The sequence below is a fragment of the Bos indicus genome, chromosome 11, assembly GCF_029378745.1.
Source record: "Bos indicus isolate NIAB-ARS_2022 breed Sahiwal x Tharparkar chromosome 11, NIAB-ARS_B.indTharparkar_mat_pri_1.0, whole genome shotgun sequence".
NCBI classification, from domain to species: Eukaryota; Metazoa; Chordata; class Mammalia; order Artiodactyla; family Bovidae; genus Bos; species Bos indicus.
Window position 1 is genome coordinate 93,416,757 of NC_091770.1, and position 19,493 is coordinate 93,436,249.

Sequence of the window (19,493 nt, forward strand, 5' to 3'; positions counted from 1 at the left end):
GTAAGTACCCCTGGTATTCATTAGCCTGTATGTAGCAGGGCTTCCTTAATTGGGTCTGAGGGCTTATTTTTGCATTTTTAATCCTCTCAGCTTTGAAGGCCCAGTTACTACTCAGTTAGTGGTTTGGGAGGAGATATAATAATTAGTTTGCTAGCTTTTCAGTTAAAAAAAGATAGCCTATATGGTGTGTCATCTTTTTGTAATCAGTGATCCCATGTGGGGAAAACTATTCATACTACTTGCATGTAGAAAATAATTTAACCTTTAATGTTAAAATGTGTGGCATAACCCAGAAAGCATCTGTCATGAATGCAAGATACTTTCAATAAAGTTACCTAGTAGGTAGTAAAAAAAAAAAAAAAAAAAAAAGAAAGAAAGAAAAATAATGGAGACAAATTTATTCAGAGTTAAATATTAACAACTTCATATTTCAAGAGTCTGTAAAGTAGCAAAAAGGAGAGAAAACAAAACCTCCATAGGCTTAATAGATTTTAAGAATTTCAAAGTCAAAGAGAAGATTCTGAGAGAAAAGGAAGTTTTCCTACAAAGGAACAGTAATCATATTCACATCAGACTTCTTAATAGCTACCCTGTATGTAAAAATTTGGAAAACTCAGCAGTGGCCACAGGACTGGAAAAGGTCAGTTTTCATTCCAATCCCAAAGAAAGGCAATGCCAAGGAATGCTCAAACTACCACACAATTGCACTCATCTCACACACTAGAAAAGTAATGCTCAAAATTCTCCAAGCCAGGCTTCAGCAATACGTGAATCATGAAATTCCAGATGCTCAAGCTGGTTTTAGAAAAGGCAGAGGAACCAGAGATCAAATTGCCAACATCTGCTGGATCATAGAAAAAGCAAGAGAGTTCCAGAAAAGCATCTATTTCTGCTTTGTTGACTATGCCAAAGCCTTTGACTGTGTGGATCACTATAAACTGTGGGAGATTCTGAAAGAGATGGGAATACCAGACCACCTGACCTGCCTCATGAGAAACCTATATGCAGGTCAGGAAGCAACAGTTAGAACTGGACATGGAACAACAGACTGGTTCCAAATAGGAAAAGGAGTACGTCAAGGCTGTATACTGTCACCCTGATTATTTAACTTATATGCAGAGTACATCATGAGAAATGCTGGGCTGGAAGAAGCACAAGCTAGAATCAAGATTTCTGGGAGAAATATCAATAACCCCAGATATGCAGATGACACCACTCTTATGGCAGAAAGTGAAGAGGAACTCAAAAGCCTCTTGATGAAAGTGAAAGAGGAGAGTGAAAAAGTTGGCTTAAAGTTCAACATTCAGAAAACGAAGATCATGGCATCTTGTCCCATCACTTCATGGGAAATAGATGGGGAAACAGTGGAAACAGTGGCTGACTTGATTTTGGGGGGCTCCAAAATCACTGCAGATAGTGATTGCAGCCATGAAATTAAAAGTCGCTTACTCCTTGGAAGGAAAGTTATGACCAACCTAGATAGCATATTCAAAAGCAGAGACATTACTTTACCAACAAAGGTCCATCTAGTCAAGGCTATGGTTTTTCTTGTGGTCATGTATGGATGTGAGAGTTGGACTGTGAAGAAGGCTGAGCGCTGAAGAATTGATGCTTTTGAACTGTGGTGTTGGAGAAGACTCTTGAGAGTCCCTTGGACTGCAAGGAGATCCAACCAGTCCATTCTGAAGGAGATCAGCCCTGGGTGTTCATTGGAAGGCCTGATGCTAAAGCTGAAACTCCAGTACTTTGGCCACCTCATGCGAAGAGTTAACTCATTGGAAAAGACTCTGATACTGGGAGGGATTGGGGGCAGGAGGAGAAGGGGATGACAGAGGATGAGATGGCTGGATGGCATCACCAACCAGATGGACATGAGTTTGAGTGAACTCTGGGAGTTGGTGATGGACAGTGAGACCTGGCATGCTGCAATTCATGGGGTTGCAAAGAGTCGGACAGTACTGAGCGACTGAACTGAACTGAACTGTATGTAAAAAGACAATGACATGTTTTTAATGCATAAGGAAATACAGCTTTGACCCCAAATTTTTATATCCAGTGAAGTTGCTATTTAAAATGTAGAGATGTTTTCGATTATTTTTACTTTTATTATTATTATTATTATTTTACTTTACAATATTGTATTGGTTTTGCCATACATCAACATGTATCTGCCATGGGTGTACACGTGTTACCCATCCTGAACCCCCCTCCCCCCTCCCTCCCCATACCATCCCTCCGGGTCATCCCAGTGCACCAGCCCCAAGCTTCCTGTATCCTGCATCGAACCTGGACTGGCAATTCGTTTATTAGATGTATAAATCCTCAGGAGTTTTGTCACACAAAGAGACTTGTGGAGGAAATACTCAAATAAAAAGAAAGAAAATTTTTAGGAAATTCTGAAAGATGTGTGAAATGCAGATGTGGAAGCAATTTAAATGTCTGTTGACAGAGGAAAGGATAAAGAAGATGTGGTACATATATACATTGGAACATTACTGTCGTTTGAAACCATGATGCCATTTGAGCAACATGGAAGGATCTAGAGATTATCATACTGAGTGAAATAAGTCAGGCAGAGAAAAACTATTACCATATGGTATCACTCATATGTGGAATCTAATTTTTAAAAGATACAAATGAATTTATTTACAAAACAGAGACAGACTTACAGATACGGAAAACAAACTTGTGGTTACCAAAGGGGAAACATTGGAGGAATGGGGGGAGATAAATCAGGATATGAATATACATACAATGCTTTATATATACTTACATACTGTATAGAAGATAGATAACCAACAAGGATCTTCTGTATAGCATAGTAAACCATAAGCAATATCCTGTAATAACTTATATGAGAAAAGAATCTTTAAAAAAATGAACCAATATATGTATATGTATAACTGAATCACTTTGCTATACACCTAAAACTAATGCAATACTATAAATCAACTCTACTTCAATAAAATTAAAATTAAAAAAACACTCAAAAAATCAAAAATATCCTTTTTTTTAATTTTTTTTAAATTTTATTTTCTTTTTAAACTTTACATAATTGTATTAGTTTTGCCAAACATCAAAATGAATCCACCACAGGTATACATGTGTTCCCCCTCCTGAACCCTCCTCCCTCCTCCCTCCCCATACCATCCCTCCAGGTTGTCCCAGTGCACCAGCCCCAAGCATCCAGTATCGTGCATTGAACCTGGACTGGCATCTCGTTTCATACATGATATTTTACATGTTTCAATGCCATTCTCCCAAATCTTCCCACCCTCTCCCTCTCCCACAGAGTCCATAAGACTGTTCCATACATCAGCATCACTTTTGCTGTCTCGTACACCGGGTTATTGTTATCATCTTTCTAAATTCCATATATATGCGTTAGTATACTGTATTGGTGTTTTTCCTTCTGGCTTACTTCACTCTGTATAATAGGCTCCAGTTTCATCCACCTCATTAGAACTGATTCAAATGTATTCTTTTTAATGGCTGAGTAATACTCCATTGTGTATATGTACCACAGCTTTCTTATCCATTCATCTGCTGATGGACATCTAGGTGGCTTCCATGTCCTGGATATTAGAAACAGTGCTGCGATGAACATTGGGGTACAGGTGTCTCTTTCCCTTCTGGTTTCCTCAGTGTGTATGCCCAGCAGTGGGATTGCTGGATCATAGGCAGTTCTATTTTCAGTTTTTTAAGGAATCTCCACACTGTTCTCCATAGTGGCTGTACTAGTTTGCATTCCCACCAACAGTGTAAGAGGGTTCCCTTTCCTCCACACCCTCTCCAACATTTATTATTTGTAGACTTTTGGATCGCAGCCATTCTGACTGGTGTGAAATGGTACCTCATAGTGGTCTTGATTTGCATTTCTCTGATAATGAGTGATGTTGAGCATCTTTTCACGTGTTTGTTAGCCATCTGTATGTCTTCTTTGGAGAAATGTCTATTTAGTTCTTTGGCCCATTTTTTGATTGGGTCATTTATTTTTCTGGAGTTGAGCTGTAGGAGTTGCTTGTATATTTTTGAGATTAGTTGTTTGTCGGTTGCTTCATTTGCTATTATTTTCTCCCATTCTGAAGGCTGTTTTTTCACCTTGCTGATAGTTTCCTTTGATGTGCAGAAGCTTTTAAGGTTAATTAGGTCCCATTTGTTTTTTTTTTTTTTTTTTTTTCGAATTGACCTTTTATTTTTTTTTTTTTTTTATTTTTAAACTTTACATAATTGTATTAGTTTTGCCAAATATCAAAATGAATCCGCCACAGGTATACATGTGTTCCCCATCCCGAACCCTCCTCCCTCCTCCCTCCCCATACCATCCCTCTGGGCCGTCCCAGTGCACCAGCCCCAAGCATCCAGCATCATGCATCGAACCTGGACTGGCAACTCGTTTCCTACATGATATTTTACATGTTTCAATGCCATTCTCCCAAATCTTCCCACCCTCTCCCTCTCCCACAGAGTCCATAAGACTGTTCTATACATCAGTGTCTCTTTTGCTGTCTCGTACACCGGGTTATTGTTACCATCTCTCTAAATTCCATATATATGCGTTAGAATACTGTATTTATGTTTTTCCTTCTGGCTTACTTCACTCTGTATAATAGGCTCCAGTTTCATCCACCTCATTAGAACTGATTCAAATGTATTCTTTTTAATGGCTGAGTAATACTCCATTGTGTATATGTACCACAGCTTTCTTATCCATTCATCTGCTGATGGACATCTAGGTGGCTTCCATGTCCTGGCTATTAGAAACAGTGCTGCGATGAACATTGGGGTACACGTGTCTCTTTCCCTTCTGGTTTCCTCAGTGTGTATGCCCAGCAGTGGGATTGCTGGATCATGAGGCAGTTCTATTTCCAGTTTTTTAAGGAATCTCCACACTGTTCTCCATAGTGGCTGTACTAGTTTGCATTCTCACCAACAGTGTAAGAGGGTTCCCTTTTCTCCACACCCTCTCCAGCATTTATTATTTGTAGACTTTTGGATCGCAGCCATTCTGACTGGTGTGAAATGGTACCTCATAGTGGTTTTGATTTGCATTTCTCTGATAATGAGTGATGTTGAGCATCTTTTCATGTGTTTGTTAGCCATCTGTATGTCTTCTTTGGAGAAATGTCTATTTAGTTCTTTGGCCCATTTTTTGATTGGGTCGTTTATTTTTCTGGAGTTGAGCTGTAGGAGTTGCTTGTATATTTTTGAGATTAGTTGTTTGTCGGTTGCTTCATTTGCTATTATTTTCTCCCATTCTGAAGGCTGTCTTTTCACCTTGCTAATAGTTTCCTTTGATGTGCAGAAGCTTTTAAGGTTAATTAGGTCCCATTTGTTTATTTTTGCTTTTATTTCCAATATTCTGGGAGGTGGGTCATAGAGGATCCTGCTGTGATGTATGTCGGAGAGTGTTTTGCCTATGTTCTCCTCTAGGAGTTTTATAGTTTCTGGTCTTACGTTTAGATGTTTAATCCATTTTGAATTTATTTTTGTGTATGGTGTTAGAAAGTGGTCCAGTTTCATTCTTTTACAAGTGGTTGACCAGATTTCCCAGCACCACTTGTTAAAGAGATTGTCTTTAATCCATTGTATATTCTTGCCTCCTTTGTCGAAGATAAGGTGTCCATATGTGCGTGGATTTATCTCTGGGCTTTCTATTTTATTCCATTGATCAATATTTCTGTCTTTGTGCCAGTACCATACTGTCTTGATAACTGTGGCTTTGTAGTAGAGCCTGAAGTCAGGTAGGTTGATTCCTCCAGTTCCATTCTTCTTTCTCAAGATCGCTTTGGCCATTTGTTTATTTTTGCTTTTATTTCCAATATTCTGGGAGGTGGGTCATAGAGGATCCTGCTGTTATGTATGTCAGAGAGTGTTTTGCCTATGGCTATATATGACAAACCCACAGAAAACATTATCCTCAATGGTGAAAAATTGAAAGCATTTCCTCTAAAGTCAGGAACAAGACAAGGGTGCCCACTTTCACCATTACTATTCAACATAGTTTTGGAAGTTTTGGCCACAGCAATCAGAGCAGAAAAAGAAATAAAAGGAATCCAAATTGGAAAAGAAGAAGTAAAACTCTCACTATTTGCAGATGACACGATCCTCTACATAGAAAACCCTGAAGATTCCACCAGAAAATTACTAGAACTAATCAATGACTATAGTAAAGTTGCAGGATATAAAATCAACACACAGAATTCCCTTGCATTCCTATACACTAATAATGAGAAAAGAGAAAGAGAAATTAAGGAAACAATTCCATTCACCATTGCAACGGAAAGAATAAAATACTTAGGAATATATCTACCTAAAGAAACTAAAGACCTATATATAGAAAACTATAAAACACTGGTGAAAGAAATCAAAGAGGACACTAATAGATGGAGAAATATACCATGTTCATGGATTGGAAGAATCAATATAGTGAAAATGAGTATACTACCCAAAGCAATCTATAGATTCAATGCAATCCCTATCAAGCTACCAACAGTATTCTTCACAGAGCTAGAACAAATAATTTCACAATTTGTATGGAAATACAAAAAACCTCGAATAGCCAAAGCGATCTTGAGAAAAAAGAATGGAACTAGAGGAATCAACCTACCTGACTTCAGGCTCTACTACAAAGCCACAGTTATCAAGACAGTATGGTACTGGCACAAAGACAGAAATATAGATCAATGGAACAAAATAGAAAGCCCAGAGATAAATCCACGCACATATGGACACCTTATCTTTGACAAAGGAGGCAAGAATATACAATGGATTAAAGACAATCTCTTTAACAAGTGGTGCTGGGAAATCTGGTCAACCACTTGTAAAAGAATGAAACTAGAACACTTTCTAACACCATACACAAAAATAAACTCAAAATGGATTAAACATCTAAACGTAAGACCAGAAACTATAAAACTCGTGGAGGAGAACATAGGCAAAAATATCCTCTTGATAGCCAAAAAAAGGTCAAATATTTCTTTAAAATTTAGGCTTTTTTATAGTTTCCTTTGTTGTGCAGAAGCTTTTAAGTTTAATTAGGTCCCATTTGTTTATTGTTGCTTTTATTTCCAGTAGGCTGGTGCACTGGGATGACCCAGAGAGATGGTACAGGGAGGGAGGTGGGAGAGGGGTTCAGAATGGGGAACACATGTATACCTGTGGCGGATTCATGTTGATGTATGGCAAAACCAATACAATATTGTAAAGTAAAAAAAAAAATTAGGCTTTTTTAAAAGGGCTGAGCTAAAAGAAAAATTATGAAGTATATCCCTTATAAATAGTATTAAAATTTCTATACATCATTATCAAAAGATAATCAACCCAATAAAAATAGGCAGACTCTTCTAAAAAGAAGATTTAAGAATGACTAATAGGCATATGAGAATGTGTTCAACATTATTAAGAATTGGAAGGATGATAAGTAAAACCAAAATGAGGTACCACTTCATGTACTTTTATTACAGAATGGCAAAAATGTACTTCTATTTTGGGAGACTATTTTATGAGGGGGAGAATATTTTTGACTTATTTACCTGAAAACCAAAGTTCAGAGAGGATAAGAGAATTTTGAGTCACAGAGTAAGTTAATTTAGAGTTTGAGGATTGGGACTGGGCAAGGAACCAAGGTTTTTCCCTCAATGGGTATTTTAGGGACCGGTATTCCCAGATGTCTCTGCTGCTTCCAACAGGCAGCTCTAGGGATTGTGACAGACACTACACGCAGATAACTTCTCTTTTCCTGGGCTTCTCTTCAGTCTGGTTGACTAAGGATCTGGAGTGGCCTGCCCTCCTTTCTCCTTCATTGGAGCAGATGAGGGCTCCCTGTCCCCTCCTTAAACAGAGGGGAGGAGGCTGTCTTTTCATCTGGCCATCACATATGGCTTCTCCACTTTTGACAAGGGAGAACTGAGAGCCCAAGAGTCAAACCTCTGTCTTAATGTGAGAAATGATGACCCTTCCTGGCCCACCTCGGGACAGACAGTAAGTCATTGGCCATACGTCCCCTTTCTTGGTCAGTTGAGGGAAACAGAGTGGTCTGCTGGAAATAGTTGTAGGAAACCTGTTTCTGGTACCAGTTGTAGTGTGGGTCTTCAGCAGATTACAGCAACTTTTTAAGAGTCTATCATTTTCTCATTCATAAAATGCGAGTTGTATTAGATGGCTTATTGGGCTTTAACATGTGCTCTTTCACTGTTTTTACTCATATATCAACATGTGTGTTTCAATTTTACAAAAATAGTTATAAATACACATGCTATTCTGAAATTCTACCTTTTAAAATTGGTAATTAATTATATAATTATTTTATTTATAACTATTACATGTTATTGTGTTATAAACATTATTTTAATTTTTTTGTTAAGTTAAATATTGTTTGCTTGATTGTGCTACTACTCAGTGAAAAAAGCAAAGTAACATATTAAAAAAACAAACGCAAAGTGCAACTCAAAGAACACTTTCACATGGTACCTGACATGTTTCATGGGGATGGTTGAAACAGTTCAAAGGAGCTTTGGATATCTGATCAAGTGCTGACATCCATCCATAACTTTATAGAGTCTAATCCAAATTGTCTTTTTAAATGTGCACAATTATAAATCTAAGCTTTACCAAAACAGAATTGTCAAACCATGTTTATTTTTTTAAACAGGGGTTCAGAATACTTCCGACACAGCATTATTTTACTTTCTTGCTATTTATAATAACATTTATTTCATACAGAATTCCAGACTTGGACAGAGGAAACCAGACAGGCACGTATGAATTTCTTCTCATGGGCCTCTCTGAGCACCCAGAGCAGCAGCCTCTCCTGTTTGGGCTCTTCCTGGGCATGTACCTGGTCACCGTCTGGGGGAACCTGCTTATCATCCTGGCCATTGGCTCTGACGTGCACCTCCACACCCCCATGTACCTCTTCCTGGCCAACCTGTCCTTCTCTGACATTGGTTTTATCTCTACAGTCATTCCCAAGATGCTCAGTAATATTGGCTCAAGAAGTAAACGGATTTCTTATGGCGGGTGCCTGACACAACTCTATTTCTTTGGCCTGTTTGCAGATCTGGACAACTTTCTCCTGGCTGTGATGGCACTGGATCGCTACATGGCCATCAGCCAACCTCTCCATTATGCCATTACCATGAATTCCCAACGCTGCATCCTGTTGGTGGCTGGGTCATGGGTGGTCACTACCTTCCATGCCCTAGTGCACACCCTCCTGGTGACCAGGCTTTCCTTCTGTGGCCCCAATGTCATCCCCCACTTCTTCTGTGATCTGGTCCCACTCCTAAAGCTGGCCTGCTCCAGCACTCATGTCAATGACCTGGTGCTCATCCTTGTGGCAGGAACACTGTTAATTGCACCCTTTGTCTGCATCCTTACATCTTACTTTTACATTGCATTGGCTATCCTAGGAATCGATTCCCCAAAGGGTAAGCAAAAGGCCTTCTCCAACTGCACCTCGCACCTCTCTGTGGTCTCTCTGTTTTACACCACAGCTATTGGGGTCTATTTATGTCCTCCATCATCCCCTTCAGGTGGAAAGGACCAGGTCTTCTCAGTAATGTACACGGTGGTGACCCCTTTGTTGAACCCCTTCATCTACAGCCTGAGAAACAGGGATGTAAAGGGGGCACTGGGGAAAATACTGAGAAGAAACATGTTTAACACTCTTTCTTGGGACTGAAAGGTCCAAGTCTCCAAGACTCGGAGCTGAGGGCTGAAAAATGGTCTCTTAAGGGCCTAACCACTATAGTGTCCCTGAACCTGAGACTTCTCTTTTCCTCATATTTACATTTCAGGGAAGGGACCACTGACACCTGTAAGCACTAATCATCCCTGTGAAGTGTCCATGCTCTGAGCAGTTTACTACTCACTTTCAAAACGGTTCTTGCTTATTTTTACTAGATGCCTACCTGAAGTCCACAGGTAGGGGGCTTGTGTGTGTGTGTGTGTGTGTGTACATATATATATATATATATATATATATATATATACATTTGTATATGTATGACATGAAAATGAAAGTGAAAATCTTATTTTGCTGAAGTCACAAAGGAACTATGGAGGATATCTCTAGTCCAAGAATACAGGAGTGATTGTGGTTGGTAGAATGAAATACAAAGGATATAATCTTAAACAAGCTTTATCTTAACCAAGCAGTGATCTATAGAAGAATAAGGATGGGGCTATAAGTTCTGGGTTCCATTGCTGGCTTTGACATTATATATTGTATGACAGCTGGATAATCACTTGACATCTCTGAGCCTTGGTTTCCCTTTTTGTAAAATAAAGTGATTGCGTTATATGAGCTGAAGCCTCTGCATACATGTTCCCAGTTCTAATAATATGTAGTGCTAGAGTAACAAGAATGCAAGACCACGTCAGAAGTTACAAGTCAGAACCAAAGTCCACCACTTTACACTGTATAACTTTAGGAATATTCTTTCTCTGAGTTTTGCTTTCAGGTGTACAGCAAAGTGATTCAGTTTTACTTATATACTTTTCTGATTCTTTTCCATCATAGGTTATTGCAAGATATTGAATATAGTTCCCTGTGCTATACAGTAAACTTCTATTAATTATTTTATGCATAGTGGTTTGTATGTTAGTCCCATACTCCTAATTTATTCCTCCCCTTCTCACTTTGCCCTTTGGTAACCATAAGTTTGCTTTCTATGTCTGTGAGTCTATTTCTGTTTTGTATAAAGATTCATTTGTATTACTTTTTAGATTCCACATATAAATGACATCATAAAATAGTTACCTGTGCCTCTACCAAAGTGCTACTCCTCTCTTCCCCATAAGGGTAAAAATTATTCTTTGACTTTTTATGTCAATTACTTCCCTTCCTTGCTTTCTGTTTAATTTTTCCACATACACATGTGTGCTTAAACATTATAGTTTGGTTTTGCCCATTTTTAATTTTTTAAAAAAATTTTCCAGTGCTATTGATGTATAATTGACATATAATGTTTGTGGAAGTTTAAGGTATAGGACTTGATGATTTGACATACACCCATGGTGAAATCATGGCTACAATAAAGGTCAGTTAACGCATCCATCACCCCACATAGTTATGCTCTATGTGTGTGGGTATGGGAGTTAGGAACATTTAGCATCTACACTGTTAACAACTTTAAAGTATATGACACAGAATTGTTAACTACAGTCACCATACTGTTCATTATTTACCCAGAACTTATTCGTCTTATAAATGGAAATATATAGCATTATCCCAAACTCTCCCCATTTCACCCACACCCTGGACATCACTTGTCACACCTGGACATCAGCTCTTTGTTTCTATGAGCCTGGTGTTTTTGGATTTCACACGTAAGTGAGATCATACAGTATTTATCTTTTCCTGTCTGACTTATTCATTTAACATCATGCCCTCCAAGCCCATCCGTGTTGTCACAAGCAGCAGAATTTTCTTCTTTTGTATAACTGAGTAATATTCCACTGTTTATATATACCTCTTTTTCTCTATCGACAGTCATTTAGGGTTTTTTTCATATTTTGACTATTGTGGATAACGCTGCAATGAACATGAGGGTAATTAATGTAGCTGCTGAAAGGACTGAATGATATAAAAACATTTGAACACTTTAAACAGAATGCCTGGCACATAGTGAACACTCAACATATATAACCTGTTATTATTGCTAACTATATGCATTCAGTTACGTCTGTGTCCATGTGAGTCTCAGATTTTTGAGAGCTGACAAAAATGAAAGATGATAAGAAATGTTCTGTTTCATGTTCTAGGGAAACTAATGATTTATGTTTCCAGAATGAACAGAAAGTGTAAGTAAAAGAGAAAATGTCTATTTGAGCTGGACATTGAGAATAATTAGAGTTGTAAGTTAGATCAAGAAGGAAAACCTGAGAATATTTCATAATCAAAGCATAACTCCTGCAAATCAATAATAAAAGCATAGCAACGACATAGGGAAAAGGAGGCAACAATATAGCTGGAAATTTTTTTTTAAATAAGAAACTCAAATGGTTGAAAAGTATTTTTTAATTCCTCCATTAATACTTCCATCTAGCATTTCCATTTCTAGAAAATATATGTACACAAAAATGCCTGTAAAATATCCATGCAGCATCGCTTTTGTAATAACCATCCCTACCCCCCGAAAAAAAAAGGAGATAGGTAAGTGGCATGAGTAGGGAAATGTGTATTACTAATGGTACATCTATTAGTCTATTAAATACTTTAAAAAATAATGAGGTAGATCCCATGGTAATATAGGAGGTCCATGATATATTGATGAGAGAAACAAAGAAAGCTCCAGAACAAATGATCCCATTTTTGTAAAATCAAAATTCTACATATATGCTGCTGCTTCTAAGTCACTTCAGTTGTGTCCGACTCTGTGCGACCCCATAGACAGCAGCCCACTAGGCTCCCCCATCCCTGGGATTCTGCAGGCAAGAATACTGGAGTGGGTTGCCATTTCCTTCTCCAATGCATGAAAGTGAAAAGTCAAAGTGAAGTCGCTCAGTTGTGTCCGACTCTTAGCGACCCCATGGACTGCAGCCTACCAGGCTCCTCCGTCCATGGGATTTTCCAGGCAAGAGTACTGGAGTGGGGTACCATTGCCTTCTCCGCTACCTATATATGTATGTGCATAGAAAAGTATCTGAAAGTGTACAGGTCAAAACTCTAACAGTGATTACCCCTGGAGAGAGATGGGAAGGATGAGAAACAGATTCTCACTTTTCATTTGATACATGTCTCAGTGCTGAGTACTTTTCCCTACTTCTTTATTTACTCGGCTGTGTTGGGCCTTAGCTGCGGTGTCTGGGCTCTTTGCTGCTTCTCTCAGGTTGTAACACGAGGGCTCAGCAGTTGTAGCACGTGGTTTACTTGCTCCAGGGCCTGTGGGATCTTAGTTCCCTGACCAAGGATCAAACCCATGTCTCCTGCATTGGAAGGTGAATTCTTACCTACTGGACCACCAGGGAGGTCCTTAAATATTTTTAAAAATAAGTGTGTGTTACCTGAAAGAAATGTAAAACGTGAGGCTACATTCAAGAACTCAGGGCAAGGAGACACCCATCTGTGCCTTGACCATACCTGGGTTTTTCTGAGATTCCACCTCACAGTCGAATTTTGGAGTACAAATCAGAGAACTCCATGTCCAGGATGATCCCCTAAGTTCTGGCCTCCCCTCCTGGGATTAACCAAGCTGCCAAGCAACAGTCACTAATGCTAATATTCCCACTAATCCTGGAAGCACTGCTTCATGGGCCCCAGTCCCCAGAGAAGGCAGTGAGTTTGGACGATGATGCACTTGGAACTATGAGGTGGTGGGAGCCATGGAATTCATCCAAAAGCATGCAATAAAAAAACCTCCCGACGCCTTTCCCAGATGTGCCTTCCTGCCCCTGCCAAGCAGAAGCACCCTCCCAGGAGTCTTGGTGCTCAACCCCGTCAGCCCTTCTCTAAGGTCTTTCTTCCTTCCATGCTGGGCAACTTGCTCTGTCTTCCCTGAGCAGACAGATCCGAGCTGCTGTCACAACAGGACAACACACGTCACCTGAGGGTTGACGGAAGTGCCAAGCCCAGCCCATTCTAGCCCAGAGCGGGTCCACAGTGAGGTGAGTGTCTGCTGAGGGTTGATGGAAGTGCCAAGCCCAGCCCATTCCAGCCCAGAGCGGGTCCACAGTGAGGTGAGTGTCTGCTGAGGGTTGATGGAAGTGCCAAGCCCAGCCCATTCCAGCCCAGAGCGGGTCCACAGTGAGGTGAGTGTGTGCTGAGGACCCCACACTCACACAGCCCCTCAGACAGTTCCTACACAGGCTCCCTGTAAATTCTGGAGGGAGGATCATCTTTCTCAAATTTGATCCTTCACGCAGCGTTGTGTGCATTGTGATGTTCATCTTTGACTCCGCAGGTCATCTTTGCCCTTTACTTTCCCTTCACGGTGTCTCTTCCCTATACCATCCTCAGATATTCTGGGTCTTGGTGAACTCTCTCTCCTCCCCTCATTAAAACAGAACCACAAAAGTGAATGGATTTACATAGCCAAAAGTGTTTCCTTTGAGGAAAATTTTCTTGAGTGAAAAAAGAAACTATCTAATGGAATTCCAGAGACCTCAATCAGGTAGGGAAGGATTGTAGGTAATTACCCTTGAGTGACCCAAAAACCTGCCCCTGTTCAAGGCTGTCTACTTTGTCTTGCTTAACAACTGACTCAGACATTTCTTTTCACATCTGGGCGTTAATATTCCAACAGAGAAACTCAAAGAATAGACGGTCACATTATCCAAATGCTTAGGTCTCTTTAGAATGAAATGCTTTATTATCACCAAAGTCCGTGGATCAGACTGTCAGAAGTTATGGGGATCTATGCTAGACAGAAACCAAGTTCCAAGTAGAAACGTAAAACAAACTTCTCCCTGTCTCATAAGACTTGTTAAAGGACTTGTTATGTCCATAGTCTCCTCTGTTATTTTACAGAGCTTCTGCATGAAAAGCAGGTATTATTCATCCCATTTCGCAGGTGAAGAAACTGAGGTCTCCAAGAATGAAGTGATTTTTTCCAAGATCTCAGAGTGTTCATAGAGACCTGGGACCAAAGCCCAAATCTTTCAATTTCTGACACCAGACCCATTCCCGCGCCCCACCCTACTTTTTCTTTGTCTACATCTTTCTCTATAAAGCAAGACATTTCACTTGTAGTTCCCCAGTCTCAACTGCACAGCCCCATGCCCCACACCACATGTCAGGAGCTCACATGCTGCACTGTGGGTCAGGCAGAATGACTTTTGCCAGCCAGAGGAGAGCAAGGACTCCAAGGCTCCAGGAAGTCCCTCCGCCCCCACCTCTGGGGCTCTCTCTAGCTTCTGAGCAGCTGTCACAGGAGCTATATGGACATTGCCCCAGGTACCGGCCATAGCTTGCTGACTGTCAAGTACAGCTCAGTCCCTTCTCCAGCCCTCCCCTGTTTCCTAAGTCATGACTCAGGACCACTGATTCAATCTGGAGAGTTCAATTACAGTGACAGACTAACAAAAGGGACCCAAATGCAGGAACAGAAAAAAAACATAGGTGTAAATGGGTGAAGTGGGGTAGAGAGAGCCTTGCTTTTGAGTGGGACAGATCTATAATCAACCTGACTCCAACCCTATGCCCTGTGTCCCTGGGAAAGCAAATTCATCCCCCAGCCCTTATTTTCCTGATCTGAAAGTAGGAACAGTAATATCTACTCCCAAGTTCAATAATGAGGATTAAACTAGAAAAAAAAGGGGGGGGGGTAGACATTTATCACTGGCCAAGTGCATAAGACAGCACAGTGGGAAAGGAAGGAACAAAGAGAAAAGTGGGAATTGAAATGGGAAGATGACATTTAAGAGATGGCACAGCCCAAGGTTAAGTGCATAGACATTGAGGTCAGCTAGAACTGAATTCAAATATCTGTTCTACCGCTTACTAATTCGATGTCTTTGAGCATCTCACAGAATCCCTCTGAGCTTCAATTGATCATAGACTTGCTGTGATCACCAAATGAGAAACACACATATAAAGCTCTCAGATCACTTCCTGGTTTATAGTTAGTGCTCAGTCAATGTGGCTACAACTTGCAGTTCTCATTTATCATCATATCCTATTGAAACCAATTCAGGATGATTCAATGGCATATTATGAATTTCCACATTTTTGTCATTGAAACATCTAAAAGTTTACTTTCTTGAGTGCTTCCATGGTGACATCCTTTAATTTGGGATATGAAAGCAGATAGACCAGGAGTGATGAATAAATCCATTTTCATGGGGCAGAAGCTTAGGCAATGAAAGGGCGGTGTGGTAGAGCCTTACACATATGAGCACTCAAGGTGTCCAGACACAAGTATAAAGTCCAGTCGAACCACTTAACACTGAGTGATGCTGAGCAAATTGTTATACCTCTCTAAGCCTTGGTTTACTCATCTGTGAGATGAGGATAATAAATGACTGGTGTGGCTACAAGTATGTTGGGATTACTATATGTTACATGTGATAAAGCATGTGAAAGTGCCTTCCACCAGGCAGCTCTTAACTCTTTGCACTTTTTCTCCCAACAACTGAATTGTGAAGCTTAAAAATTCATGGGCTAGCCATGGACACAGCTAGCTTGTGGACTGCCAACTTTGATCTCCACCCAAAAAGCTATGAATGATGGCCAGACTGAATCATTATGTTTACCCTGTGATGAGAATCCAGACTCATAGAATTTTGCTCAGTTCTGGAAACCACACTTTGAAGATAGTGACAGAGACTTCCCTGGTGATCCAGTTGGCTACACTCTCCACTCCCAATGCAGGGGACCCAGGTTCAATCCCTGGTCAGGAAACTATATCCTACGTGCCACAACCAAGACCTGGCATAGTCAAATAAATAAATAAATATTAAAAATAAAATAAAACAAAGACAGTGACAAAGTAGAGTAGGTTTAGGTAGAGGGACCCAGTTGGCAGCACACTGTCCTCCTAGAAAAATCCATTGACTCGGCGCAGAACAAGTCTGAAAAATTGATCAGAATAATTGTCATGATTTACTGAACACTTGCCAGGGACCGGAAACTATCATTTAATCCTCAGAACAATTTTATGAGTAATGTGCTATTACCATTCCCCCCATTTTACAGATGAGAAGAGTTGGCTCATAGAGGGTAAGCAAATTCCTCTAGGTCATAGAACAATTAAATGGAAGAGCCAGGTTCTAGTCCAGTGGCTTTAAAACCCACCATGCAGTGCTTCCTCTGTTAACTCATGTTTAGATTTCTTTTTTTTTTTTTTTAATTTTATTTTATTTTTAAACTTTACATAATTGTATTAGTTTTTAGATTTCTTAAGGACTTTTTGTGTCAAAGAATAATAGACTTGTTCTTTGAGATTCCAGAGGACTAAACGCTGTGCAAGTAATATGACAGAAGTTAGTGTCACATACTAACAAAAAAATTTTTTTTTGAGTCAGAAAAGTTTTATTTTCTTACATCATAGGGAGATATGGTATGCTTATGAAGGGTTATTGATTTTTTATTTCACTTCTGGTAATATCTTTCTCTGATAGGTATTAGGATAATGCTGTCTGAAATTCAGCTGGAAAGTATTTTTTCCTCTTCTATTTTCTGGAAAAAGATTGTATATTATAGGTGCTATATTTTGACTATATAAATAAAGGATGAAGATTGTTGAATTAAAATATTCATTTATAGTTTTGTTTAAAAACAAAAGTTTTATTTTCTTCATCTCTATTCTGGGTGCCTTATTTCTGCTTTGTTGTTATTTAGTCATTAAGTTGTGCCCAAATCTTTTGGGGCTACACAGACAGGAATACGGATGGACCTAGAGACTATCACACTGAGTGAAGTTAAGTCAGACAAAGGCAAATGTTATGTGACCTCACTTACATGTGGAATATAAATATACTTATTTCTGAATAAGAAAACAATACTGAAAGAAATGGAAAAATTATTTTAAATGGTGTGCTGACAAGTAGATTAGGTCTCCTTCAATATCTCTCCTTTTTTAATTTTTTTGAGAGCAAAGAACTGGAAGCTCCCTGATCTCAAAATAGACTCGCTATCTGGTCCAAAAAGCCATTCATTTTCTTAATATTGCTGACTATTGCTTCATTTAACTTATTTGAAGTTTTTATTTCCTGAGTTAATACATCTAATAAGATTTGTGATGGATGAAAGTAAGTCTTTTATTTGGCAAGTGAGAGACAGGATAATGCATGAGGTGACATATTGAAGACAAAATGATTTTAGTAAAGAGAATAAGTTGGGCATCTAGAAATTGATTCTCCTAAAACCATGTCTGTGTACTCTGAGAAGTTTGTGGGTACTACCAAGGGTATGCATTACCCATAGTAGACACTACTTAACCAAATGCCCTTTGAAATCTCTTTTAACAAGATTATGTAGCCCATTAGCAAGTTCTATTGCCATGAATTAGATGTCTTAGTTTTTTGTTCTTGTTTTTTTAATTTAATTTTATTTTATTTTATTTTTAATTTTATTTTATTTTTAAACTTTACATAATTGTATTAGTTTTGCCAAATATCAAAATGAATCCGCCACAGGTATACATGTGTTCCCCATCCTGAACCCTCCTCCCTCCTGCCTCCCCATACCATCCCTCTGGGTCGTCCCAGTGCTCTAGCCCCAAGCATCCAGTATCGTGCATCGAACCTGGATTGGCATCTCATTTCATACATGATATTTTACATGTTTCAATGCCATTCTCCCAAATCTCCCCACCCTCTCCCTCTCCCACAGAGTCCATAAGACTGTTCTATACATCAGTGTCTCTTTTGCTGTCTCGTACACAGGGTTATTGTTACCATCTTTCTAAATTCCATATATATGTGTTAGTATACTGTATTTATGTTTTTCCTTCTGGCTTACTTCACTCTGTATAATAGGCTCCAGTTTCATCCACCTCATTAGAACTGATTCAAATGTATTCTTTTTAATGGCTGAGTAATACTCCATTGTGTATATGTACCACAGCTTTCTTATCCATTCATCTGCTGATGGACATCTAGCTTGCTTCCATGTCCTGGCTATTATAAACAGTGCTGCGATGAACACTGGGGTACATGTGTCTCTTTCCCTTCTGGTTTCCTCAGTGTGTATGCCCAGCAGTGGGATTGCTGGATCATAAGGCAGTTCTATTTCCAGGTTTTTAAGGAATCTCCACACTGTTCTGCATAGTGGCTGTACTAGTTTGCATTCCCACCAACAGTGTAAGAGGGTTCCCTTTTCTCCACACCCTCTCCAGCATTTATTATTTGTAGACTTTTGGATCGCAGCCATTCTGACTGGTGTGAAATGGTACCTCATAGTGGTCTTGATTTGCATTTCTCTGATAATGAGTGATATTGAACATCTTTTCATGTGTTTGTTAGCCATCTCGGATGTCTTAGTTTTAATTTGGGAAGTCGTATTATATTTTGTCACTAGCATACTCTGGAGTGAGACAAATATGACTTTAAGTTCTGATTTTGCCCTTTATGAGTTTAAATATTCTATGCCTCCATTTTCTAGTTTGTAAAACTGGAATAATAATGAATATGATAATAATAATATTTGCCTCATGGGGTTATTGTAAGAATCAAATATGATAATGTAGCAAAGTCCTTGATTCAAAGTAAGTGCTCTATAAATGTTATCTATGATGATAGTGATCTTGATACTGATAATGAAAAATCCAAATCTCATTATTTTGGAAAATAATTAAGCACTTGATCCTGTTATCAATACCAAGTTACTCATGTGTAGTTTACCCTGGAGCACAAAACTAAAAGTAACTAAACAGACTGCTTAGATATCCAGGTCTATAAAAACAATTCTTTTTGGAAAATAGTATGTAGTCTCCTTTAAAAATTAAAAATACTATATCATTCAGCAATTCCACTTCTGGATATTTATCCAAAGAAGACAAAAACCCTAATTCTAAAAGATATATGCAGCCTCCAGGTTCATTGCAACA

At 39.1% G+C, this 19,493-nt stretch overlaps 1 protein-coding gene across 1 annotated transcript; it reads left to right on the top strand.

Annotated features, from left to right (window-relative positions):
• Nucleotides 1-7,951: 7,951 nt before the first annotated feature.
• LOC139185961 (olfactory receptor 1f45-like) lies at nucleotides 7,952-9,685 on the top strand. Its single transcript, XM_070799837.1, has 2 exons — nucleotides 7,952-7,983; nucleotides 8,725-9,685. Exons 1-2 carry the CDS (start codon nucleotides 7,952-7,954, stop codon nucleotides 9,683-9,685), a joined length of 993 nt encoding a protein of 330 aa, XP_070655938.1.
• Nucleotides 9,686-19,493: the final 9,808 nt, after the last annotated feature.

Excerpts from the sequence above, each read along its gene's own strand:
- LOC139185961 (XM_070799837.1), top strand. The coding sequence starts at position 7,952 with ATGACCCTTCCTGGCCCACCTCGGGACAGACA. Across the intron at positions 7,984-8,724 it reads GGCCCACCTCGGGACAGACA|AATTCCAGACTTGGACAGAG; the intron begins GTAAGTCATTGG and ends TATTTCATACAG.